The sequence below is a fragment of the Peromyscus maniculatus genome, chromosome 15 (assembly GCF_049852395.1).
Source record: "Peromyscus maniculatus bairdii isolate BWxNUB_F1_BW_parent chromosome 15, HU_Pman_BW_mat_3.1, whole genome shotgun sequence".
In the NCBI taxonomy this organism is placed as follows: domain Eukaryota; kingdom Metazoa; phylum Chordata; class Mammalia; order Rodentia; family Cricetidae; genus Peromyscus; species Peromyscus maniculatus.
This window is the reverse complement of record NC_134866.1, coordinates 71,007,800-71,034,124: the sequence shown is the minus strand read 5'-3', so window position 1 is coordinate 71,034,124 and position 26,325 is coordinate 71,007,800. Positions and strand designations below refer to the sequence as shown.

Sequence of the window (26,325 nt, the reverse complement as noted above, 5' to 3'; positions counted from 1 at the left end):
GAATGTTGAAGATCCAGTCAAACCATCCTGAGCCTTTTTTTTAGCTCCCTTACTCACATTCCCACTTTTGACCTAACATCCATGTGACTAAGTGAAACCTTTTGGAGTGTTAACTAACAGCTCATCACTAACTTCCACCAGCCTAAAAGTTAAGAACCTTCGATAGCAACTGACACCTGAGAATATAAGCTGAGATGTCCTCATTTGCTGTAAGCTGCATACCTGATGTTTCCACCAAAGTATATGGAAAATTCCATGATACATGACCTTCTTAAACAGCAAAAACTCCACGAAACTGCACTGTATTTGGGGTAACTGATTTGGTGTTCTTGGACCATGGTCACTCATATTTGGTTCTATAATAAACTCGAGATGAGAGGTGTGTGGTTTGTGCTTCTTGTAAAGAAGTAAATTAAATGTGCAAAAAGGCAAACTAAAATGCGAAGATACTGGCAGAAAACGAAAAACTATAAAGCGATGGGGCTAACTAGTGTTTTCGGAGATGGAAAATCCTGGCTGGGATGGAAAGAGAATATGGAGGCCTGGTTGAGGCTAAAAATAATTTCCACTCAAATCAGAGCGACTTGAAATCATTGCCCTCTGAAGGGCTGGTCGAGAACCGCTTCGGCTCCTGCTGTCAGGTGACGTATTCTAGCTTTGCAGTCCGCAATCGGCAGGCTCAGGGATGCAACTGGACGTCTGCACTGTGGGGAGGTGGCGCCCCCGCCAGCCCAGCTCTTGCTTTGCGCGTGCGCACCAATTCCGGCGCGGCGCCGAGGTTCCGGTCATCTGGCTTCCGCCATCCGAGATAACCCCTGTGCGGGCCAACCCTTAGCGCCTGCGCAGGCGGCGGCGTCCGTCCATCACCATGGCAGCATTCGCTGGGGGCCCGGGTAAGTGCGGAGGGCTGGGCTGGCGCCGCCGGCTCCTTCCCCTGTTCTGGTGTTCCCGGTTTAAAGGAGTGTCTGCTGGGTGTGGAGGGTTCAAGTCTGCTGGAGGCGTGAAGGAGGCCTGGTGGCAGAGTTTACAGAGACCGGAGTAATGTCTCCATGTCACAAGGGAGCTTTAGAAACAATTTAGGGCAACTCGGTTGTTTCAAATACAAAATGAAAATGCATTTTTAATATAAAAAGTTCAGAATGGCCCAGAAAGGGCTGGGCTTCCTGTCTTTTAGCCTATTTCCCCCTCGGGCTTCTGCTATTAGTTCCTTGGTGGATCCTTCCGGAGACAGCTTACTTCCACATCTTTTTACCTTCCACTTTTAACGTTCATACACAGGATAAATACTGCTTGGTATTGACCCTTTGAGGATTTTTATACAATGTATTTTGATCATATTCACCCTTGTCCTTCACCCATCTCTCGGATCCAACAGAACCTTCCTCCAACTTCGTCTTCCTGTGTGTTTGCCCTTCTCTTTGTTAAACTCCAAGGAGTAAATACAGTGGGTTGCCCCAAGGCTAGAGGCCTCTCTCTCGTTTGGGACTTTGGATTTTAAGGAAGTTTTTGTGACTGTTTATGGTGCATATTTATAGGGTAAGGTGATCCTTTTCCACTCCCAAACTGTAGTGGACCTGATAACCTTAGATAGTTTGTCCCATGATCCCCACAAGAGAGAGAGGGGCATCAAAATCACAATGGAGGTGCTGGAGAGAGCCCAGTTGATAACCTTGCTTTGCAAGGGTGAGGACCAGAGTTCCATCCACAGAACATATGTGAAAACTAGCAACCTTGGTACAGGCTACTCTGGGGAGGTGGAAACAGAGGATCCTCGGGGCGTAGCTAGCAAGCCGACCAGACCGTTGGATGCACTCCAGGCTAGCAAGTCTCCCTTTCTCAAACACAGCAAGGGGGAGGCTTCCAAAGAATGACATCTGAGATTGTCCTGTGTTCTCTACATGCACATGCACACGTGGGCACACCACACTACCACATAAGGGCAGTGGGTCTTTGGAGGATGCAGATCCTTCCTTGGTGCACAGGTGTGGAGCATGCCTTGGTGTCTTAGTTTCTGATACAACAGGAACCACCTAACTAGCTTAAGGACAGTTGACCACCAAGGGGCATTCTGACAGGAGCCAGCTGCGGTTTTCAGTTCCCTTGTACCTCACTCTTTGTCCAGGCGCCATCAGAAGTCCGAGCCAGAGTTCCGAGGGCTAAACCCGTGGTGTTAACAGTACTGCGTTCCTTCAGGTGTAGATGTTAGTATTCTTGCCTTTCTGGCTCCGTGGCTCCCAGGATCTCTTCCTGCATCTGTCAAGCCAGAATTGACTGGTTGAGTTTTCACTACACCACCTCAGCGTTTACTGGCCTTCCTCTCTCTAGACTTATTATTAAAATAAGTTATTATTATTATTATTATTATTAAATAATATTAAATAATTATTATTTGTTATTAAAATTTGGACACTCAAATATTATTATTAAATAATTATTATTATTTGTTATTAAAATTTGGACACTCAAATAAACACCCTCCCATTTCAGAGTCACCTGATTAGCAACCCTAATGTCATTTGGAACTAAAATGTCTCATACCCTCACACAACATCTAAAAGAGAAAACCTGAATTTGCAAAGATGTGGTGGTTTTGTGTTCCCCAAAATATTGTGTACTCTAATAAATTTATCTGGGGTCAGAGAACAGACAGCCACGAGATACAAAGGCTAGAAAATGGTGGCACTCACACCTTTAATCCTAGCATTCCAGAGATAGAAATCCCTCTGGATCTCTGTGAGTTCAAGGCCACATTGGAAATAGCCAAGCATGGTGACACACGCCTTTAATCCCAGAAAGCCAGCCTTTAATCCCAGGGAGTGGTGGTAGAAAGCAGAAAGATATATAAGGCGTGAGGACCAGAAACTAGAAGCTTTTGGCTGGTTAAGCATGTGGCTGGTTAAGCTTCAGGCTTTCCAGCAGCAGTTCAGCTGAGAGCCATTGGGCTGAGGACACAGAAGCTTCCATTCTGAGGAAACAAGACCAGCTGAGAAGTTGACCAGGTGAGGTTAGCTGTGGCTTGTTCTGTCTCTCTGACCTTCCAGTATTCACCCCAATAACTGGCCTCAGGTTTGATTAATCAATAAGTACTTTTAAGATTCCTGCTACACAAAGATGCTGAAGGCATCTGATTGGCAGCCTTAATTCCTTCTTCACTGTGTAACATATTGACAGGAACCCATCCCCATGATCCCCCTGCACCATTGCTCTAATGCTTTTCCACTCCCGTCTCTGAGAACCTGTTGTACACAGACAGTTGCCTTGTTCATTCTAAGGGCTGCAGAATGGTCCATATTTAGTGTTGACAGACATTTGAAGTCTCGCTCCTTTGTTATTACAACCAGTTCATTACGTTTCTTCAGTGGGATGTGTTCTCCCAAATGAGCTGTCTGTGGAATAAAGCCAAAGAAGTAGAATTTCTCAAAGGACAGACAGAAGAATGGCTCCCACGGGCTCCTGTGTCCCCGTGCTTGTCCCTAGTTGGTGGAACTGGGGACTGCTTGGGGAAGGATTAGGAGGCATGGCCGTATTGGTGGAGGTGTGTCACTAGGCATGGGCTTTGAAGCTTCAAAAACCCCATGACAGGCCCAACCCGCACCGGTGCCTTCAACTTTCAAACAGGATGTGAGCTCTCAGCCACTGCTCCAGCGCCAGGCCTGCCCGCCTGCCGCCATGCTCCCTGCTGTGAGGGTCACGGACTCGCCCTCTGGAACTGTCAGCCAGCCCCCAGTTAAGTGCTTTCTTTTGTAAGTTGCCTTGGTCACTTCAAAGAGACATAAATAACCACAGTTACATGCTCCAAACATTTCATAATAGACCGGGCTGAGCTATGATTTTCAGTAGGTGTGTTGAATGTACTTTGAGTTAGGATAGTTTAACTCAACAATTAGTTTATCTGGATATAACCCCATTGTAAGTCACTAAGTACAGGGCCACAATCTGCCCAAAGAAACTGCATTCGGCCTAAAACTCCCGCATCATTGTGTCTGGTTACTAATTTGTAAGGTGCCTTTATAAAAACTCCAAATGCAGTATAAACACAACCAAAAGGCACCATGGAAAAACCTAATGCCTAGGTTTGTCCTGGCAACCTATACGCCAGGAAAGAGTGACCAATTTTCTAAGTCATTTGGTCTCTGTCTATCTGTCCTTCCTCACCTCATTGTAGGTGGAGTCCTGCTGTGTAGTCTAGGCTGGCTTTGAACTCGTAATCTTCCTGTCCTGGCCTTCTGAGCTGTGCGGTTCAAGTGTCCAAAGCCATACCCGTTATGTTTTCTGTCATGAATGTATACTGTGATTTAATTGTTTTCTTCTTATTTGGTATTTGTAAATGACTAACTTGAATATTTAAAAAAATGATGGTCATGCATACTCTTGCATTTGTGAACAGGGCCCTGTGTTTGAGGGGGCTGCTGGGGTAGTGGGGGGCCACTGGGGGCAGTGGGGTGACCCTGGGGGTAGTGGGGTGACCCTGGGGGCAGTGGGGTGACTCTGGGGGCAGTGGGGTGACTCTGGGGGCAGTGGGGTGACTGCTGGGGGCAGTGGGGTGACTCTGGGGGCAGTGGGGTGACTGGGGGCAGTGGGGTGACTGGGGGCAGTGGGGGGACCCTGGGGGTAGTGGGGGCTGCTGGGGGCAATGGGGTGACTCGGGGGGTAGTGGGGGCAGCTGGGGGCAGTGGGGTGACTCGGGGGCAGTGGGGGGCTGCTGGGGGCAATGGGGTGACTCGGGGGGGGCAGTGGGGTGACTCTGGGGGTAGTGGGGTGACTCGGGGGGCAGTGGGGTGACCCTGGGGGTAGTGTGGGACTGCTGGGGGCAGTGGCCTCTTCAGCCAAGTCGCCTTCTTTTTCCAGAGTGTTTGCTAAGCCGCATGATGGCGGGCACTGTCTTTATAATCTCTCTTTTCTGACTAAAGGAGTGGTTTATAATTTGGTAAGTAGAAACCCTACATGCTGGGCTGGAAAGACAACCACTGGCTGTTCCTGGGTCCTATTTTCTGGTCAAAGATGACTTTTCCCAGTGTATGGATATTTAAAGATTTATTTACTTTTTACTGTTATTTTATGTATGTGAGCGTTGGCTTGCATGTGAATCTGTGCTGCACATGCGTGCAGTGCCCATGGAGGCTAGAAGAGGAAGTTGGTCCCCAGGAACTGGAGTTAACAGAAGATTGTGAGCATTCCTGTTGGTGCTGGGAATCAAACCTGGGTCCTCTGAAAGAGCAGCAGCGCTGTTAACCACGAAGCCGTCTCTCCAGCCTCAACTTTCCCTAATATTTTACTGGCAATGTACGATGATAGCATTTTTTTAGGCTCTTAGAGGTTGCTGGGCGGAGTTAATAAGCCAACAGTTGGCAGAATATTATGCATGCACCGTGTTAAGCGCTGCACTAACCGGGCTCGGGGAGGAGATTAAGGAAAACCTGGTAGTGTGTGCATTACTTATATCTGTCTATGCCAGCAGAGCCTGGGATTGCTGCCTTGAGTTCAAGCACTCAGCTGCAGGAGGGTCACGGTCAGAAGGCAGATTTGCAGCAACACATGGACTCTGTGCTGTTGAAGGGGCTTCAAAGGAAGAGACTGACAGCTACCCTCAGGGCTTTTGGTTTGGCTGCGGGCCAGGGAGGGGTGGGGACAGACAGACACCAGGACACACGGAACCACCCTTGGTTTTCCTACAGCTTTGTCTCTATGTAGTGGACTCGGGTTCTTGGATGACACAATGTAAAATTTCTGCTTTCAGCGTCTGCTTCTTAGCAGTTTTGTTCTCTTCCTACATGCTTTTTACAGCTCCACTCTGCAGACCACACCGCATGGCTACTAATTACAGTATGATGTATGTTTACATGTGTCGCACATGCCACAATACATATTCTGTTTTGTAAGTCTGTTTTTTTCCTAGCCTGATTGTTTGGTTTTTCTCTCTCAATCTATCTTTTGCCCCTTTCTATAAAAACCTTTTCTTAGGGCCGGGCGGTGGTGGCGCACGCCTTTAATCCCAGCACTCGGGAGGCAGAGCCAGGCGGATCTCTGTGAGTTCGAGGCCAGCCTGGGCTACCAAGTGAGTTCCAGGAAAGGCGCAAAGCTACACAGAGAAACCCTGTCTCGAAAAACCAAAAAAAAAAAAAAAAAACCTTTTCTTAACCTTGTAACCCAGTAGTCCCTGACTCGGGGCACATACCCATGGGGTGGAAACCACTACCTTGTCAATGAATGTCTGTGAGCTTTATTCACAATAGCCAAGGCATGGAAGCCACCCAAGTCTGCAACAACAGACTAATGGGTAGAGAAGATGTGGTAGACGCTACCAGTAGCATAGCATTCTGCTCTAACTAGTAGCCCTTGCTAGTAGCCACACATGAGCCGGCGAGATATTATTGTGCTTAGTGGAATAAGCCAGCCACAGAAAGAAAATATGTTGCATGATCTCATTTATTTGTAGGATTTTAAATTTTCAACTATGTAGAAATAGAGAACACAATGTTGACTATTTATGGGAGAGATGACCGAAAGATAGAGAGCAGATGTATAGGATGAATGAATCTAGAGATCTAATGCACACCGTGAGAACCATACATACATGAAAATGTACTGTATATGAGAATTATGCTAGTGGGATTTTAGCTGCTCTTCATGTGTGTGTGTGTGTGGTACGCGTACACACAAACACACTAACAACAAAACCTAAAAATGGTCACTGGGGAGATGATGGGCATGTTTATTTGCCTCGGGTTATTAGAAACTATTTTACTTGCCACGCGTATCTCACAACATCATGTTGTCTACCTTAAATATGTACCCCATCAAAAATATTCTTTTTCATATAAATATTGTTATTTTAGGGTCCTGGAGTGAAAACATACTGGATTATTTTCTCAGAAACAATCAGATCAGGACAGAAGATGGCGCTGAGATCATCTGGTATCACGCAGCTAACCACAAGTCCCAGATGCATGAGGCACTGAAGAGTAAGTGGCTTCTGCTGTTCCTATCAGAAATTATTTTCCTATTCCTATTCATTTTATTTTTGAAGCAGTCTTTGATATGTAGCCCAGGCTGGTCTCACACTTGTGATCCTCCTGTGCTTTCAAATGCTAGGGTTCTAGATATGAGCTGCTACACCTGACTGTTTCAGTTTACTTTGGGTAACTCATGAACTCAGTACATTTTTTTTTCTTTTTTTTGAAATCCAAGCAAAATGTCTTGAGCTGGAGTGGGAGTCAGTCTGCCAGAGTCAGTGGACAAGAGGAGTGTGTGGCTCCCCCTGGAGAGTGGGCAGCAGCTGTGTGGATGCACTTGCTGGGATTTGGCTCTGGAGACAGACTCTATTCCAAAATTTGGACCAGGGACAGTTGCCGCTGCTGAGCCTTCTCTCCAGCTGATCTTTGTATTTATCATTGAACGTTCTCTGTAGTCTAGGCAGATCTCTCCTCCTGCCTCAGTTTCCCAAGCAGTGGGAGTTACAGAACTGCATGACCAGGCCAGGCCTGCCCAACCTCCCACACATCCTTTGGTGTCAGTTGAATGGCCATTTCTTAGAAATAAACGCCTGTTCCTGAACCCAGGACTGGACACTCCCTCCCCTACCATGGTCTCGCACACATCTCCTTGCCTTGGTCTCCTTGACTCACTTTCAGTGAGTGTGTTTCTGCGGTTTGCTGATGTCCTGATGTGGATCGCTGCCCCATTCCTTTTTGCACACCAAGGAGTCCATTGTATCCACAGAGCACGATTCATCCACTCCTCAGTTAATAAAAGATTGTTTCCATTTGGGGCGGCCACAAACACCGTTACTGTCTGCCCTGTGAATCGGCCTATAGGAGGCCAGCAGCACATGTGCTAAAAAGAAGTCAGCAGACACGAACAGACGAGGAGATGCGTTATTGAAACACACCGGAGAGAAGCCGTGGGTGGATGCCCAGAGATGGGATGGCACTCCTGGGAGGGAGGGAAGGAGGGAGGGAGGGAGGGAGGGAGGGAGGGAGGGGGTAAAGTCCTCTTTACAGGAGTGAAGGGGTGACAGTCTCACTGTGGGTGCCTGACAGGCTTGAACCAGATGGCACAGGCCCTCATGGTCTTGTTAAGGGGTATATTTTACTGTGCACGTTGTTTTTCTCAAGGCTGACCCTTTGTGGAAGGTTCCTTGAGCCATAAGGGGTTAGGCTGCTGATGTCTGTGGAAGACATGGGTTACTAGGAGCCAGGCTACAAGGGCTCATGGCTTGGCTGACGGGTAGTGTGGGGACGGGGCTTTTCTGGGGAACCGTTGTCTGCACATCAACATTCACGTGAAGGTTTGAAGGTGTGCGTTTAGCTTTTTTATATGGGAAGCAAAGGAATGGCTACTCTGGATTTCACTTTTTAAGGAACATTTTAAGGAAAAGTCAACATTTCCAAAATTATTGTACTCTTTCCTATTCCTGCCGGTAGTGAGGATAGGGATCGGATTTCTTCACATCTTTGGCCAGCACCCTGCTGTGTGCAAATTGGTATATGTCACTGAAATTTAGATTTGTGTTTCCTAAAAGCTTAAATGCCCTTGCTGGGCCGGCAAAACGGCTCGAAGGCTAAAGGCAGTCGCCCGAAGCCTGACAACATGAGCGGGATCCTAGGGACGCAGGCGTTGGTAGAAGGAGAGAACCAATCCCCACACATTGCTCCCTTGTCTTCACACAGGCACTATGGCATGCACATGACCCCATAAACATAAAATATGTAATTTTTTTTTTTTGTTTTTTTTTCGTTTCTCTGCGTAGCTTTGCGCCTTCCCTGGAACTCACTTGGTAGTCCAGGCTGGCCTCAAACTCACAGAGTTCAGCCTGCCTCTGCCTCCCGAGTGCTGGGATTAAAGGCGTGCGCCACCACTGCCTGGCATAATTTTTTAAAAAGAGAAATACCCTGGAGCCTCCGGTGGTGTCTCTGGGGAAGTGGCCCCCTCCGCTGCTGACCGCTCAGTCCCGATTGTGAACTTTGGAAACCCACAAACTTCTTTCATTTTGATCCCTATTTGAACGGCCGCTGTTCATTTTGATTCAATTGTATGTATCTCCCATAAACATGTGGGCTTTATTTTTAGGATTGATTTAATAATTTTCTGTGTCTGAGTGCTTTATCTGCATGTATGTCTGTCTGCCACGTGTGTGAATGTTGTCTGCAGAGGGCCAGAAGAAGGCATTGGATCTCCTGGAACTGGAACAGTGTGAGCTGCTGTGTGGATTCTAGGAACCGAACCCAGGTCCTCTGCAAGAGTAGCCAGGGCTGGTCACCCCCGAGTCATCACTGTAGCCACAGCTATGGGTTTATTACACCCCAGATTATAAACCACTCCTCCAGCCCCGGCTGTGGGTTTATCACACCCTAGATTATAAACCGCTCCTCTAGTCCCGGCTGTGGGTTTATTACACCCCAGATTATAAACCGCTCCTCTAGTCCTGGCTGTGGGTTTATTACACCCCAGATTATAAACCCCTCCTCCAGCCCCGGCTGTGAGTTTATCACACCCCAGATTATAAACCGCTCCTCTACCTGTAGCTGTGGGTTTATTATACCCCAGATTATAAACCCCTCCTCTAGCCCCGGCTGTGGGTTTATTGCACCCCAGATTATAAACTGCTCCTCTAGCCCCGGCTGTGGGTTTATCACACCCCAGATTATAAACCGCTCCTCTGGTGAAAACCCACACACCCGGATTGCTCTGTGGCGGGCTTCCCTCTGAGGTGATTGGTCTGCAGGTTTGGTTACTATGGGCACACACCCAGCATTCCGATTCTCTTGATCTAGTTGTGTGGGAGCAGGTGCTGTCCTTCGGAGGTTTAATAAAGGGCCCTGCTGCTGCCCTCTTGGCTGTGTTGACACTAAAATTATATTTTATTGTAGTGCTTTGATTTGAAAGTTTCTCCTCCAAACTCATTTAAATGGAATTGTATGGAAGGGGGGTCTCTGGGGAGGTATTGGGGCTAAGCTGGAAATATTTCCTTAGTATGCTACTAAAAAGCCCAACAGTCAATTATTTGTCTTCTTTCTTCTCATTATTATCATAAGTTGTTAAAAGAAACCAATCGACACTTGGAGCATCTCCTGGAAACCACCTCCACCAACTCCACAGATTCCCCGTGTCCTCTCCTCCATCTTCTACTCGTTACTACAAATGACAGTGTTGTCAGAGTTTTACTGTTGTATAAAACACATTGCTCAGTGGGGAAAGGTGCTCACTACCAAGCCCGACAACTTAGTTCAGTACCCAGACCCTCATGGTAGAAGGAGAAGACCGACTCTTACACATTGTCTTCTGACTTCCACGAGCACGCTCTGGCATGTACATGCATGCACACCAGGGCGCTCACATGCCTGCACACCAGGGCACTCACATACCTGCACACCAGGGCACTCACATGCACACCAGGGCGCTCACATGCCTGCACACCAGGGCACTCACATGCCTGCACACCAGGGCGCTCACATGCCTGCACACCAGGGCACTCACATGCCTGCACACCAGGGCACTCACATATATCCACACCATGGCACTCACATGCATGCACACCAGGGCACTCACATGCCTGCACACCAGGGCGCTCACTTGCATGCACACCAGGGCGCTCACTTGCATGCACACCAGGGCACTCACATGCCTGCACACCAGGGCACTCACATGCATGCACACCAGGACACTCACTTGCATGCACACCAGGGCACTCACATGCCTGCACACCAGGGCGCTCACATGCCTGCACACCAGGGCACTCACTCACATGCACACCAGGACACTCACATGCATGCACACCAGGGCACTCACATGCCTGCACACCAGGGCGCTCACATGCCTGCACACCAGGGCACTCACTTGCATGCACACCAGGGCACTCACCTGCATGCACACCAGGGCGCTCACATGCCTGCACACCAGGGCACTCACATGCCTGCACACCAGGGCACTCACATATATCCACACCATGGCACTCACATGCATGCACACCAGGGCACTCACATGCCTGCACACCAGGGCGCTCACTTGCATGCACACCAGGGCGCTCACATGCCTGCACACCAGGGCGCTCACTTGCATGCACACCAGGGCGCTCACTTGCATGCACACCAGGGCACTCACATGCCTGCACACCAGGGCACTCACATGCATGCACACCAGGACACTCACTTGCATGCACACCAGGGCACTCACATGTCTGCACACCAGGGCGCTCACTTGCATGCACACCAGGGCGCTCACTTGCATGCACACCAGGGCACTCACATGCCTGCACACCAGGGCACTCACATGCATGCACACCAGGACACTCACTTGCATGCACACCAGGGCACTCACATGCCTGCACACCAGGGCGCTCACTTGCATGCACACCAGGGCGCTCACTTGCATGCACACCAGGGCACTCACATGCCTGCACACCAGGGCACTCACATGCATGCACACCAGGACACTCACTTGCATGCACACCAGGGCACTCACATGCCTGCACACCAGGGCGCTCACATGCCTGCACACCAGGGCGCTCACTCACATGCACACCAGGACACTCACATGCATGCACACCAGGGCACTCACATGCCTGCACACCAGGGCACTCACTTGCATGCACACCAGGGCACTCACCTGCATGCACACCAGGGCGCTCACATGCCTGCACACCAGGGCACTCACATATATCCACACCATGGCACTCACATGCATGCACACCAGGGCACTCACATGCCTGCACACCAGGGCGCTCACTTGCATGCACACCAGGGCGCTCACTTGCATGCACACCAGGGCACTCACATGCCTGCACACCAGGGCGCTCACATGCCTGCACACCAGGGCGCTCACTTGCATGCACACCAGGGCGCTCACTTGCATGCACACCAGGGCACTCACATGCCTGCACACCAGGGCACTCACATGCATGCACACCAGGACACTCACTTGCATGCACACCAGGGCACTCACATGTCTGCACACCAGGGCACTCACATGCCTGCATACCAGGGCACTCACTTGCATGCACACCAGGGCACTCACATGCCTGCACACCAGGGCACTCACATGCATGCACACCAGGGCACTCACTTGCCTGCATACCAGGGCACTCACATGTCTGCACACCAGGGCACTCATATGCCTGCATACCAGGGCACTCACATGTCTGCACACCAGGGCACTCACAGGCACACCAGGGCACTCACTTGCATGAACACCAGGGCACTCACATGTCTGCACACCAGGGCACTCACAGGCACACCAGGGCACTCACATGCCTGCACACCAGGGCACTCACATGCATGCACACCAGGGCACTCACATGCCTGCACACCAGGGCACTCACATGCCTGCACACCATGGCACTCACACCAGGGCACTCACATGCCTGCACACCAGGGCACTCACATGCCTGCACACCATGGCACTCACACCAGGGCACTCACATGCCTGCACACCAGGGCACTCACATGCCTGCACACCAGGGCACTCACATGTCTGCACACCAGGGCACTCACATGCATGCACACCAGGACACTCACTTGCATGCACACCAGGGCACTCACATGTCTGCACACCAGGGCGCTCACTTGCATGCACACCAGGGCGCTCACTTGCATGCACACCAGGGCACTCACATGCCTGCACACCAGGGCACTCACATGCATGCACACCAGGACACTCACTTGCATGCACACCAGGGCACTCACATGCCTGCACACCAGGGCGCTCACTTGCATGCACACCAGGGCGCTCACTTGCATGCACACCAGGGCACTCACATGCCTGCACACCAGGGCACTCACATGCATGCACACCAGGACACTCACTTGCATGCACACCAGGGCACTCACATGCCTGCACACCAGGGCGCTCACATGCCTGCACACCAGGGCGCTCACTCACATGCACACCAGGACACTCACATGCATGCACACCAGGGCACTCACATGCCTGCACACCAGGGCACTCACTTGCATGCACACCAGGGCACTCACCTGCATGCACACCAGGGCGCTCACATGCCTGCACACCAGGGCACTCACATATATCCACACCATGGCACTCACATGCATGCACACCAGGGCACTCACATGCCTGCACACCAGGGCGCTCACTTGCATGCACACCAGGGCGCTCACTTGCATGCACACCAGGGCACTCACATGCCTGCACACCAGGGCGCTCACATGCCTGCACACCAGGGCGCTCACTTGCATGCACACCAGGGCGCTCACTTGCATGCACACCAGGGCACTCACATGCCTGCACACCAGGGCACTCACATGCATGCACACCAGGACACTCACTTGCATGCACACCAGGGCACTCACATGTCTGCACACCAGGGCACTCACATGCCTGCATACCAGGGCACTCACTTGCATGCACACCAGGGCACTCACATGCCTGCACACCAGGGCACTCACATGCATGCACACCAGGGCACTCACTTGCCTGCATACCAGGGCACTCACATGTCTGCACACCAGGGCACTCATATGCCTGCATACCAGGGCACTCACATGTCTGCACACCAGGGCACTCACAGGCACACCAGGGCACTCACTTGCATGAACACCAGGGCACTCACATGTCTGCACACCAGGGCACTCACAGGCACACCAGGGCACTCACATGCCTGCACACCAGGGCACTCACATGCATGCACACCAGGGCACTCACATGCCTGCACACCAGGGCACTCACATGCCTGCACACCATGGCACTCACACCAGGGCACTCACATGCCTGCACACCAGGGCACTCACATGCCTGCACACCAGGGCACTCACATGCCTGCACACCAGGGCTCTCACATGCATGCACACCAGGGCGCTCACATGCCTGCACACCAGGGCGCTCACATGCCTGCACACCAGGGCGCTCACATGCCTGCACACCAGGGCGCTCACATGCATGCACACCAGGGCACTCACTTGCATGCACACCAGGGCACTCACATGCCTGCACACCAGGGCGCTCACATGCCTGCACACCAGGGCGCTCACATGCATGCACACCAGGGCGCTCACTTGCATGCACACCAGGGCGCTCACATGCCTGCACACCAGGGCGCTCACATGCCTGCACACCAGGGCGCTCACATGCATGCACACCAGGGCGCTCACATGCATGCACACCAGGGCACTCACTTGCATGCACACCAGGGCGCTCACATGCCTGCACACCAGGGCGCTCACATGCATGCACACCAGGGCACTCACTTGCATGCACACCAGGGCACTCACATGCCTGCACACCAGGGCACTCACTTGCATGCACACCAGGGCACTCACATGCCTGCACACCAGGGCGCTCACATGCATGCACACCAGGGCGCTCACATGCCTGCACACCAGGGCGCTCACATGCATGCACACCAGGGCGCTCACTTGCATGCACACCAGGGCACTCACATGCCTGCACACCAGGGCGCTCACATGCCTGCACACCAGGGCGCTCACATGCATGCACACCAGGGCGCTCACATGCATGCACACCAGGGCTCTCACTTGCATGCACACCAGGGCACTCACATGCCTGCACACCAGGGCGCTCACATACATGCACACAGACATGTACATACACAAAATAAAGAAATAAGTATGAAAATTAAGAACGATGTCTGTTCCCGAGTCAGATAGTGCCTGCGCTGCTCTGTCCATTCCCATGGACAGTTCCTTCTTACCTGTTAGCGCTTCCCCAGGTCCCAGCCAGTGCGGTGCGTCAGGGTTTTGTTTGTCTCTGTTGCTCTCCTGGTAGCAGACGTCCAGAGCTGGGCACGGTGGGGAATGCCCGTAGTCCCAGCATCTGGCAGGCTGGAGTGGCACAGCTACAAGTTTGGGGCCAGCCTGGGCTATGTGGTGATAGCCTGTCCCACAAAACAAGTCGCTTTAAAAGAGTAGCTAAGTTTTAAATCAAAGACATTAATTTTTATGTAGAGTCTCAGGCATGAGCAATGAATGTCCATGGATTCTAATTTGAATATCAAGAAGATGATACATGCATATGTCCGTGTATCTGTGTGTATATATGTGTGTGTACATGTGTCTGTGTGTCTGTGCAGGTGTGTATGTGTGTGGGCATGTGTCTGTGTATCTGTGTGTGTGTGTGTGTACAGGTGTCTGTGTATGTGTGTATGTGCAGGTGTGTATGTGTGTGGGCATGTGTCTGTGTATCTGTGTATTTGTGTGTACAGGTGTACCATGTGTGTCTGTGTATCTGTGTGGGGTGAGTGTGTGTGTGTATGTGTCTGTGTGTGTGCAGGTGTATGTGTCTGTGTGTGTGTCTCTGTATCTATGTGTGTGTGCAGGTGTGTATGTGTCTGTGTGTGTGTCTCTGTATCTATGTGTGTGTGCAGATGTGTATGTGTCTGTGTGTGGTACCAGAGGAAGAAGCAGAGTCTTGCTCATACTATTAGGCAAGAAGCACTTTGAGGGACACTCTCAGCTCAAATGTACCAGTTTTGCTACTAGAACACGCCAGCAGATACTCCCTAGGCTTCCCTTCCCTTTCTGTGCTCCCCTCACTAGATACTAGAAAGGATCTGTAGGTAGAAAATGGCCTCGGAGCCGTGTGACGTAGGGATGGCGCGCGGGCTCGTACAGTGCCCGGCATCCAGCACACCCAGCAAATGTTGCGTTCTTCCTCCCACGGGTACCGCCCTTCTCCTGTCGTCTGTGTCCGGCAGTAACAGAGCTCTCTTACTTGGGCAGGTGCTGCCCACATGATAGAGGCTGATGTCCTTCTTCCTAGTGATGGATCAGAGCATGGCCAGCCGATCATGGCCCACCCTCCTGAGACAAACAGTGATAACACTCTGCAGGAGTGGCTGGCTGAGGTCATGAAGACCAACAAGGGCATCAAGTTGGATTTCAAGAGGTATTTGTACAAACGTGCTTCTTACTGTTCCAGAATTCACTTTCGGGGAAAACATTAACACGTGCATCTCTGTCTGTGACGACCTGTTCTTACACCTTGCCAACTGAAAATGAAAATTCAGGCTGAAGTCGGTTTTTGTAAAGGAATGTTTCGCATGTGACTCGTACCACAGAATGACAAACTGAAAGTGCTTTTCTCCACCAGTGCTGGGAAGGAGAGGGCGTTAATACATGCATATTTAGTTTGATTGTTTGACATGGTTGAGAGGCTTATCTGAAAGTCAGTATCCTTTACAATACTGTGTTTTAGGAGTTGGCCGTGTGAACAGGGATGAGGGTCGTTTCTCTCCCAACGGCCTTTTATTGCCTTTGGCAGGGTAGAATCTGGAATTGCTGGGAGGCAGAATGGCTACCACAAGCTCCCAGCAGCCACTGCCATTCACTCCCAGAAATGGTGGCAAACCCGACCATCTCTGAATCATACCTCAATGTGAAGTTATCTCTGGGCTGGAGAGCCCAGCACCCACCCAGGCAGCTCAGAGCAGCCTGTAACTCCAGCCCGGGGATCCAGCACCCTCTGCTGGCTTCTGCAGGAACCTGCACCCACGTGGCACACACATAAATAAAAATAAAAATAAATCTCTAAAATCGAATTACCTCAGGAAGTGAGTAAGGATTTGAAAAGCCTGTAGGATTATTAACATGACCATCACCATTTATGTGTGAATGCCCAGCAAACCTTGTCACTTTGTTGTGATGAGGAGCTGAATAGAACCCGGATGTACGGGAGTCTGGATTGACAAGGACGTGTGAGTTAAAGAATGATCTGAGAACCAGAGGGCTCTGTAGGCAGCGAGCGCTTCATCAGCTTGATCGGCAGTCTCGGTCCCGGAGCAGCTGAGGGAGTCACCTGAGGACGACGGCCGAGCCAGCCTCAGGTCCCGGACTAATCTGTAGCGCTGGGCACTCTAAACGCTCCGACCTCCTCCTCTCCCACATGTGCTGTTTCGAGCGTTTGCTGTTGTTTGTGAGACCGGCTTTGGCTCCTGCAGATTAGCTTGTGCATTTGTAAGTTTTAGCTGCTGCTTTCGTGGCCCATGGCAGGGCCAGGCCACTAAAAAAAATGTATTTCATAAGCTTTATTGTATTTTTAATTGTGTGTGTGTATATATATGTGTGTGTGTGTGTGTGTGTGTGTGTGTGTGTGTGTGTGTGTGTGTGTGTGTACATGCATGGGGGTACCCTCCAAGGCAATTTGAGGGCATCACACTCCCTGGACTTGGATTACAAGTGATTGTGAGTCCCCAACATGGGTGCTGGGAACCAAACTTGATCCTCTGCAAGAGCAGTATACAACATACATGCTATGACTGGGCTGCAGAGATAGCTCAGGAGCTAAGTGTGCACCGCTCTGCAGAGTAATTAAGGACATGTGTGTTAGTTACAGTTCTGAGAGCTGTGGACACGTGTGTGTGTTAGTTACAGTTCTGAGAGCTGTGGACACGTGTGTGTGTTAGTTACAGTTCTGAGTGCTGTGGACACGTGTGTGTTAGTTACAGTTCTGAGAGCTGTGGACACGAGTGTGTTAGTTACAGTTCTGAGAGCTGTGGACACGTGTTAGTTACAGTTCTGAAAGTTGTGTCTGTGTTTTACGTATGATCCCCATACAGATCCCAAGAGGTATTGTTCTTAACTCCGTATGGAAAAATGGAGGCTGAGGGGATAAATATCCCTCTTGTGGTCAGATGGTTAGTCATGGAGAGCCATCAGCCTAGCAGGACATGGAGCCTCACTTTTTTTCCTGTCTGTGGTGCTTAGGGCCTTGTACATGCTAAGTGTATGCTCTGCCACTGAGCTACGTTCCCAGCCTGAGAGTGAGCATTCTTTTTTTTTTTAAATTTGTGTGTGTGCTCGTGTGTGTGTGTGTGTGTGTATGTATGTATGTGCGTGTGTGCGTGTGTGCGTGTGTGTGTGCGTGTGTGCGTGTGTGTGTGCGTGTGTGCGTGTGTGTGTGCGTGTGTGCGTGTGTGTGTGTGTGCGCGCGCGCGCGTGTGTGTGTGTGTGTGTGTGTGTGTGTGTGTGTGTGTGTGTAAACTCCACAGCAGACCTGTGGGGGTCAGAGGACACTTGCAGAAGTCAGTCCCCTCCTTCCACACGGTGCACCCTAGATGTCAGATCGGGTCATCAGACTTGGCAGCCAGCACCTTTCCCAGATGAGCCACGTAGCCAGCCTGAGTTCTTAAGCAAACCACGGAACTCTGTTAGTGGAGCTGAATGGTATTTTAGTGGATCTTGTTTTGTGCTTCCGGGTTATTTTATCTAACATACAAATGATAATACATGATTATAATATGGTGCTGTAATTATCACTTAGTAATATAGTGATGCTTAAATTTTATCTAGAGTTTTAACTGACTCTGGGGTTTTAAAAGATTTTCCTCTAAAATACAACTTTAAATTACTTATAATATCAGGGATGGCTTTCATTCTGTTGCCTTCAGTTTGTAAATGAAATTCCGAAGAAGGCCGGATAAGGTCAGATGCTCAGTCTTTATCAGTTTACTTCTGCGTCACTGTGACCAAACTGTGTGACAGAAATGTCTGTCAGACCTTGGCTCCGGGTTCTGGAGGTGTCTCAGCCCGCCTTGCTGAAGAGGATGGATGCTGTGTGGGGCAGTGTTCCTGGGAGATGAACCCATTCACATGGCACAGACCAAGAAGCCACCTGTGAGCAGGTGCAGGGAGAGCCCTCACAGGTCTGCTCTTGTAATCTACTCCTAGCAGCCTAAAGCCTCGAGATAGCCTCTAAAATAACGCCACAGGCTGGGAGCTGAGGACTCAGCATGAGTCTCTCGAGCAGTTCAGAGTCTGACCTTAAGTGTATGCTGCTGTATTACTGTAGCTTTGTAGGGTTTTGTTGTTGTCTGTTTGTTGTTTAGTTTTGTTTTTTGAGTTAAGATCTTGAACTCTAACCTTGAACTCTTTACATAGTCATGGCACCCCACCCCCCAGACTCTCGAGTGCTGGCATTACAGGCATGTGCTACCATGCTTGGTTTATATGCATGGAAATCAGGTGTTGGGGTGCATCTAGCTTTGCTGTTTTATTTTGTTTTGTTTCTCCAGACAGGGTTTCTCTGTGTAGTCCTGACTGTCCTAAAACTCACTCCGTAGACCAGGCTGGCCTTGAACTCAGAGACCTAGCTACCTCTGCCTCCCGAGTGCTGGGATCAAAGGTCACCATACCCAGCTAGCTTTGCTCTTTTTTCCTTGGATTTTCTGCTGATTTGGGGTCTTCTGTGGTTCCCTGTGGATTTTAGAATTGAAGTTTTTCACAGGCATCAATGTAATAGAAGGCAGGAAGCATCACAGAGAAATAAAAGTATCTAAATTAGAATCTACAAGGTCCTGCCTAAGACTTACTTTATTAATCCACTAAAATCTAGGATGTCTGTTTCAAAGACAGTGGGGATAATATACAAGGTAAAGGAGACTGGAGGCCGAGTGCCACATGTCTCTGGCTTTAGCACACAATTTAATAAAATTTCTCTCCTTAAAGTAGGAGGCACAGGAGAGAACACAGATGGGCACTGCCATCCTCAGGAAGAACAAATGTCTCTCCCATCCCCAGGGTTCTCAGCCTCCATCACAGTAGCACAGAACCTGTTTCTCTTGGTGAACCTTTCTAAAGGTTCAGAAGGGTTTCTCTTAAAGGTTAACAGAACCTTTAGAAGTAGTGAGGTTTTCCAATTAAGTTGGTGTGTGTGTGTCTGTCTGTCTGTCTGTCTGTGTATTTGAGAACAATAAGACATACACACACGCACACACACACACACACACACACGTAAAAATGATATACTAAACTTACTGTTTTGCAAGCTGGGCATAGTATCACACACCTTTAATCCCAGGGCTTGGAGGCAGAGGCAGGCAAATTTCCAAGTTGGAGGCCAGCCTGGTCTACTGAGTGAGTTCCAGGCCAGCCTGGGCTAAGTAGTGAGACCTTGTCTCAAAAGCCAACAGATAAACACGTCAGAACAACAACGAAAGCTGCCCTGAGCCTGTGAGCGCAGCAGTTGCGGGAGAGAAGACAAGCCACCGTTGACGTGGAACTGAAACATCTCGCAGCACAGGAGAACCAGGCTGGCATTCGTGTTAGGAAATGTATCTTTATGCTTTCCAGGCACTTTATGAAATATGTTCATGTCTCCAAACTCACCCAATCATGCATGAAGGAAAAGAGACCTCGTCTCCTGTGGGATTTCAAGTGTCAGAGTTGCTCTTATCAAAGGCTGAGATGTGGCGTGGACCCCTCTCAGAACAGCCCAGCTGTGACTGCTATTCCCTGTGTGAATGGAAAACAAACATGTATCTCTTTTCTTACATCATTGCACACTTAGTGACCTGAATATGGAGTTTGGAGCCCCCTGTTTGGTTCATAGCTGCTAGCATTATTGATATTGCTGTAAAATCTATAAGTTCCTTTCACGAAAAAGAAACATAAATATTTTGAGGTAAATTGTGTGGGTTAGTCTTCCCCTCTCTTCCCATATGACGTTTTATATTAGTGTTTTGAGTTGGAGAACAGTTAGACCTTCTGTACAATGAATCTCCGTGCTGGACGATTCATTGGTCACAAACTCTTTTTCAGTCTGGCGGCCGTCAGAGCATCCATGCTGTTCCTGCAGAATGTAAGGCAGCACCTGCAGCGTCCTGTGTGGATGAATGCTGACATCCTTCCTGGGCCAAACGGAAGCAGCAAGGTCGTGGACGCCAGAGCCTTTCTGGACACCGTGACATCCTTCTTTCCAGATGTGACCTTTTCCCTGGGTTGGACAACAGGATGGCATCCAGAGAAAGTCAATGAAGGTGGTGATTCTAATCAAGAGTTTACTGTTAGATGACTTAAAATATCCTCCAGTTGTAAAAGTTGCACCATTAATACGGAGCTAAAAAGTCATCCCACACGGTCATCCCACACGGTCATCCCACACGGTCATCCCACACGGTCATCCCACACGGTCATCCCACACGGTCATCCCACAGTCATCCCACACAGTCATCCCACAGTCATCCCACACAGTCATCCCACACGGTCATCCCACACGGTCATCCCACACAGTCATCCCACACAGTCATCCCACACAGTCATCCCACACAGTCATCCCACACAGTCATCCCACACAGTCATCCCACACAATCATCCCACACAGTCATCCCACAAGTCATCCCACACGGTCATCCCACACGGTCATCCCACACGGTCATCCCACACGGTCATCCCACACGGTCATCCCACATAGTCATCCCACACGGTCATCCCACAAGTCATCCCACACAGTCATCCCACAAGTCATCCCACATAGTCATCCCACACAGTCATCCCACAAGTCATCCCACACAGTCATCCCACAGTCATCCCACACAATCTTCTCATAGTCATCCAACACAGTCATCCCACACAGTCATCCCACACAGTTATTCCACACAGTCATCCCACACAGTCATCCCACACAGTCATCCCACAAAGTCATCCCACACAATCTTCTCACAAGTCATCCCACACAGTCATCCCACACAGTCATCCCACACAGTCATCCCACACAGTCATCCCACACAGTCATCCCACACAATCATCCCACAAGTCATCCCACACAATCATCCCACAGTCATCCCACAGTCATCCCACACAGTCATCCCACATAGTCATCCCACACAATCATCCCACAAGTCATCGCACACAGTCATCCCACACAGTCCAAGGGCCTACAGGAAAGATCCGACCCTGCAGGTGTGTGGGCCCTCCCTTCTGTTACTCCACATAGACCCTGATGACATCAGTCCACAAGCTTCCAAGGGAAATGGTTATTTGCCAGATGTAATAGAGCCAAAGTTGTGTCTTTACCTGCGTTGAGCGAATCCCAAGCTGGTCTTTGCAAGTGTTTACATACTCTGGCCTCCTTTTCCCACACAGCACCCAGCAAATTCACTGTGTCAGCTGAAGCACACAGGAGCTTTCCCGGCAGTAGGGGGCCAGAAGAGCGGGTGTGGCTGAAGAACACAGCTCTGCGCCTGAACATTTCACTGTTGCTGGGTGACTTAATGATGGAGTACTTGATTAGCACACCCAAGACCCAGGGCTTCACTCAGCACCTTAAAAAATAAGCGTAATCTTCTTTGTACCGCAATGTTTTAACTCACTCTGAACTCAGTGGATGTTTTGTGAGCTCTCTGGAATCTCATCTGTAACTTAGCGACAGACTTGTCTTTTCCTGGGTAATTTGGTCTTTTAGTTAATTGACTTCCAAGATCCCAGTCAGAAACGTACAGTCCTTTCTTGTCCCTTCAGGCTACAGCTGGACAATGGTGAAAGAGATGGACTACATATGCAGTGGCCTAACCCAGCCGGTCACGTTTCCTGTCAGGGCAGCTCTGTTCAGGCAATCCTCTTCTCAGTTGCTCTGGCTATTGAAGAAATCAAACAGGTATAAATTATCATCATAGCAGCCTCGGATGTGGATGTGTGGGCGCTGGAGAGGGAAGGGACGTGGACTTTCAGGGGTGTTCTGGAGAGGGAAGGGACGTGGACTTTCAAGGGTGTTCTGGAGAGGGAAGGGACATGGACTTTCAAGGGTGTTCTGGAGAGGGAAGGGACGTGGACTTTTCAAGGGTGTTCTGGAGAGGGAAGGGACATGGACTTTCAAGGGTGTTCTGGAGAGGGAAGGGACGTGGACTTTTCAAGGGTGTTCTGGAGAGGGAAGGGACGTGGACTTTTCAAGGGTGTTCTGGAGAGGGAAGGGACGTGGACTTTCAAGGATGGGCTGGAATGCGTCTGCAACCCCAGCACTCGGAGCTGAAGCAGAAGCGTTAGGAATTCAAGGGGATTTCCAGCTTCAGAGGGAACTGGAGGCTAGCCTGGGCTACATGACACTCTATTTTAAAAAGGGGGAAAAGCCATGACATAATACTTATGAAAGGACAGTGTGTAAGAGAGAGGAGTGAAAACTGATCCCCCTCTCAACAAGCCTCAAGAGCAGAGCTTTACCCCGTCCTCCAAGTAAATGTTGTCATCTTTTAATTATAAGTAGAAAATGTAGTTTATCTTTGAATATTAGTACTATAGAAATCTTTTTCATATGAAACTTTAATCTTTTGATGTACAATAAAAAAAATTAGCGAGGCTGGCAATATGGATCAGCAAGGACACGTTTGCACAAAAGCCTGTGGACCTGATTTCATTCCCTGGGACCTGTGTAAATGTGGAAAGAGAACTGACTCCAGAGTGGTGTCCTCTGACCTTCGGGCATGAGCACATTAATGTGTGCACACACACACATGCACGTGCACACACACACACACACACACACACACACTCAAATAATAATAATAATGATATAAAATACATTTTGAGGGCCAGCAAAATGGCCCAGTGGTTAGGAGCATGTGTTGCTCTTGCAGGGGACCGAGTACAGTTCCCAGCCCCCAGGTCAGATGACTCTCGCTGCCTGTAACCCTAGCTCTAGGGAGATCACACCTCCACGGGGCCCCTGCACCCAGCTGCACATACTTACACAAGACATACACACACACACACATAATCAAAAATAAAGTCTTAAATAATAATAATAAATAAATTTAACTTGATTGTACCATATAGTAAGTGTTGAAGTATACTCTGGAGGTACAAATATTAAAACAGTTGGAGTGCTACTTTTTTGGAGCAGCAGAAGGCGCAGAAGTCAATCCAAACCTGTCACCGAACTTAGTGTGGGAACAAGCTGTCACTGCAGTCATCAAGGCAGAGGTCTAATAACTAGTACAGCAGCAGTGAACTGTCTAGAAAGGCTATGCTCAGAGCTCTCCTTAGTCTTTGCCGAGTATCTTCCCATTGATTAACACTTGAATATTAAACTGACAATGCATGCAATGCATGATGAATGGACAAGGTTGGCGTTTTTTTTTTTTTTTTTGGTTTTTCGAGACAGGGTTTCTCTATGTAGCTTTGCGCCTTTCCTGGAACTCACTTGGTAGCCCAGGCTGGCCTCAAACTCACAGAGATCCACCTGCCTCTGCCTCCCGAGTGCTGGGATTAAAGGTGTGCGCCACCACCACCCGGCTAAGGTCGGCGTTTTTAAAAGATGTGTTTTTTATTTTATGTGTATGAGTCTTTCACCTGTGTGTATGAATGTGTACTGTGTGCCACCTGGGGCCCACAGAGGTCACTAAAGGGCATCAGATCCCCTGGAACTGGAGTTTCACATGGTTGTGAGCCACCCTGTGGGTGCCGGAACTAAACTTGGGTTTTCTGCAAGAGCAGCAGGTGTTCCCAACCACTGAGCCATCTCTCCTCCAGCCCCCAGGCCGGCCTTTTAGTGTAGTTTCAGAATAGAAAGGTTTTCTGGGTCTTAAAGGCACCAAGTCCAGAAACCATGAAGTAAAATTTTGCTACATTTGGATAAAATCCAAATAAAAATAGCAAAGTAAGAAATAAAAATAAGAAATTCTGGTAAAAATAATATTATGATACATGTTGGAGAGCTGTAAAGAATTCTAACATAAAAAATTTTTACAGCTACCTAGCAAAAGGCCAAATTTAATAATTCACCAGGTCAGAGAGAGTAGAGGAAGCAGTCATGTGTCTGTTGTAGATGTAAATTGATTGATTTCTGTGAGGAATAATTTGGCATGTGCCATGGTTTTCATCAGTAAGGGCTCATCTTCCTAGGAGAAGTTCGTGTACGCACAGAGATACTAGCACATTTCAAAGCATTGCTTGTAATTATAAAGGATGTGGAATACTCCAAGTATCCTCCAGTCAGAAACTGGCTGTGTATATTGTGGTGTACCTCATGATGGAGTGGTAAGTACCTGTTGTAGGTCATGCTGGAGGCTCACTGCTTTACGATGGATACATCTCTAAGATATCTCTGTTAAGTGAAAATATTAAAGTTCAGAATCATATGTGTCTTATGATTCCACTTGCATGGGGAAACTGAATTATAAAATATTTATAGATGAATTAAACTTCAAATTGTTTGAGCAATGGTAGCTTGCATTATGGTGAAAGAGAAACATTATATGGTACTAGACAATAGACTGGTCGTGGTCTTCATTGCAAACAACTGAAACCAATTCTGGCTAACTAGTAGAAGAGAGACGCATTGAGCTAATGAGGAGATCGTTACTTTAATAGTGTGTGGTGCTTTAGACATGCTCTTGGGGCAGCATGTCTTTATTAACTCTTATTACTGTGAACTCTGCTTCTGGTTTTGTTTGTTTTTGTTGGTGTTGGACAATTACTCTGAAGTCAGCTAGCGTACTATATTAATTTTTAAAGATTACTATTTAAATTATGGCACTAAATTAAATTATAAAGATTAAATTCTCTTGTAGAACTCTAATGTCTTTGAATATATCTCCGCATAGTCCTGTTTGAGAAACATTCACAGTATAAAGAGATTGTTTTCATGGATACAGGATAAGAAGTGAGCATGTGCAGAAGCACCATGAGGTTAGAGCCGCAGCTGTGAGGAACCTGGCCAAGGCTGCACTCGGTTTGTGTGCAATTTGCAGTATTTCCACTGAATGGTCAGGATGAATTTGAAAGGCCGTGTCTGATCCTGAAAATTTTGCAGCTCACAGAGGCACCTGCTAGTCTCAGAGCCCCAATCAGAAATAATTCTCTCAAACACAATCCTAATGGGCCTTGTGAAATGCAGACTGGCCACTACCAACACACCTTGCCGGGCTGCTGGGTGTGATCAAGTCTGAGAACTCTTAGAATGTTCTTTTCTGTTAAGCAGAAACTGCACATTTCTTAGACATCTACTGTTAAGTCTTTCAAACTGGAAGTGATGGATTACATATAAATGATTTTTTCTATGATTTTACACATGGAGGTAGATCATGACAGAGCTATTTCAATGACCATTCTGTACAGTAAGTTAACAGTAATTTTTTAAAGCTTTGGTCTTTTTTTTTTCCAGTAAATGGTCTCACAAAATATATAGAGATAATATTTTTAAGAACGGTGAGTGATTATTTTTGTCCCTCATTCTGTATTTGTATGGCAATGTTAGAGAAATATGAGTAGTTAACTAATCCATGATCCATCTTTTCACAATAAGGACAATGTTTGAGAAATATTTTTAAAGCAATGCATTCTAGTGACATAAACAGTATAAATTACCAAAATTTAAGATATTGCTCTCAACTAATATATAAATATGTATGTAAACAGTCTTTGAAAAATGATCAGGAAGAGTCAGAAATGTGTTATGCTTAGGTTGTCATCAGAGATACCAATCATTGTGACACTATGTCTCATGAATTGCACTGTGTTTCATTATTGTTTGTCTTTATGGACCAAATGCTGTTTTCATTATGACATTTTTATTAAGGCATTGTCTTGGACTTTGCATGTGTATGTGTGTGCAATGCACACATGTGTGGGAAACCCTTTTCTGGATGCA

General features: G+C 48.6%; 1 protein-coding gene across 5 annotated transcripts in view; it reads left to right on the top strand.

Annotated features, from left to right (window-relative positions):
• The first annotated feature begins 748 nt into the window (after positions 1-748).
• Positions 749-26,325, top strand: part of Fam151b (family with sequence similarity 151 member B) — a 42,319-nt gene continuing 16,742 nt past the window's right edge. Inside the window, exons 1-7 of one of the 5 annotated variants that reach the window (XM_076552060.1) lie at positions 776-893; positions 5,456-5,599; positions 6,837-6,962; positions 15,690-15,855; positions 20,505-20,722; positions 22,203-22,338; positions 24,579-24,713. In XM_076552060.1, coding sequence (XP_076408175.1) covers positions 869-893; positions 5,456-5,599; positions 6,837-6,962; positions 15,690-15,855; positions 20,505-20,722; positions 22,203-22,338; positions 24,579-24,713 — 950 coding nt within the window. In that variant the 5' untranslated portion in view covers positions 776-868. Of the gene's footprint in view, positions 894-5,455; positions 5,600-6,836; positions 6,963-15,689; positions 15,856-20,504; positions 20,723-22,202; positions 22,339-24,578; positions 24,714-26,325 lie in introns of all 5 variants that reach the window. The other 4 variants (XM_076552062.1, XM_076552064.1, XM_076552063.1 and 1 more) reach the window with 4 other exon arrangements.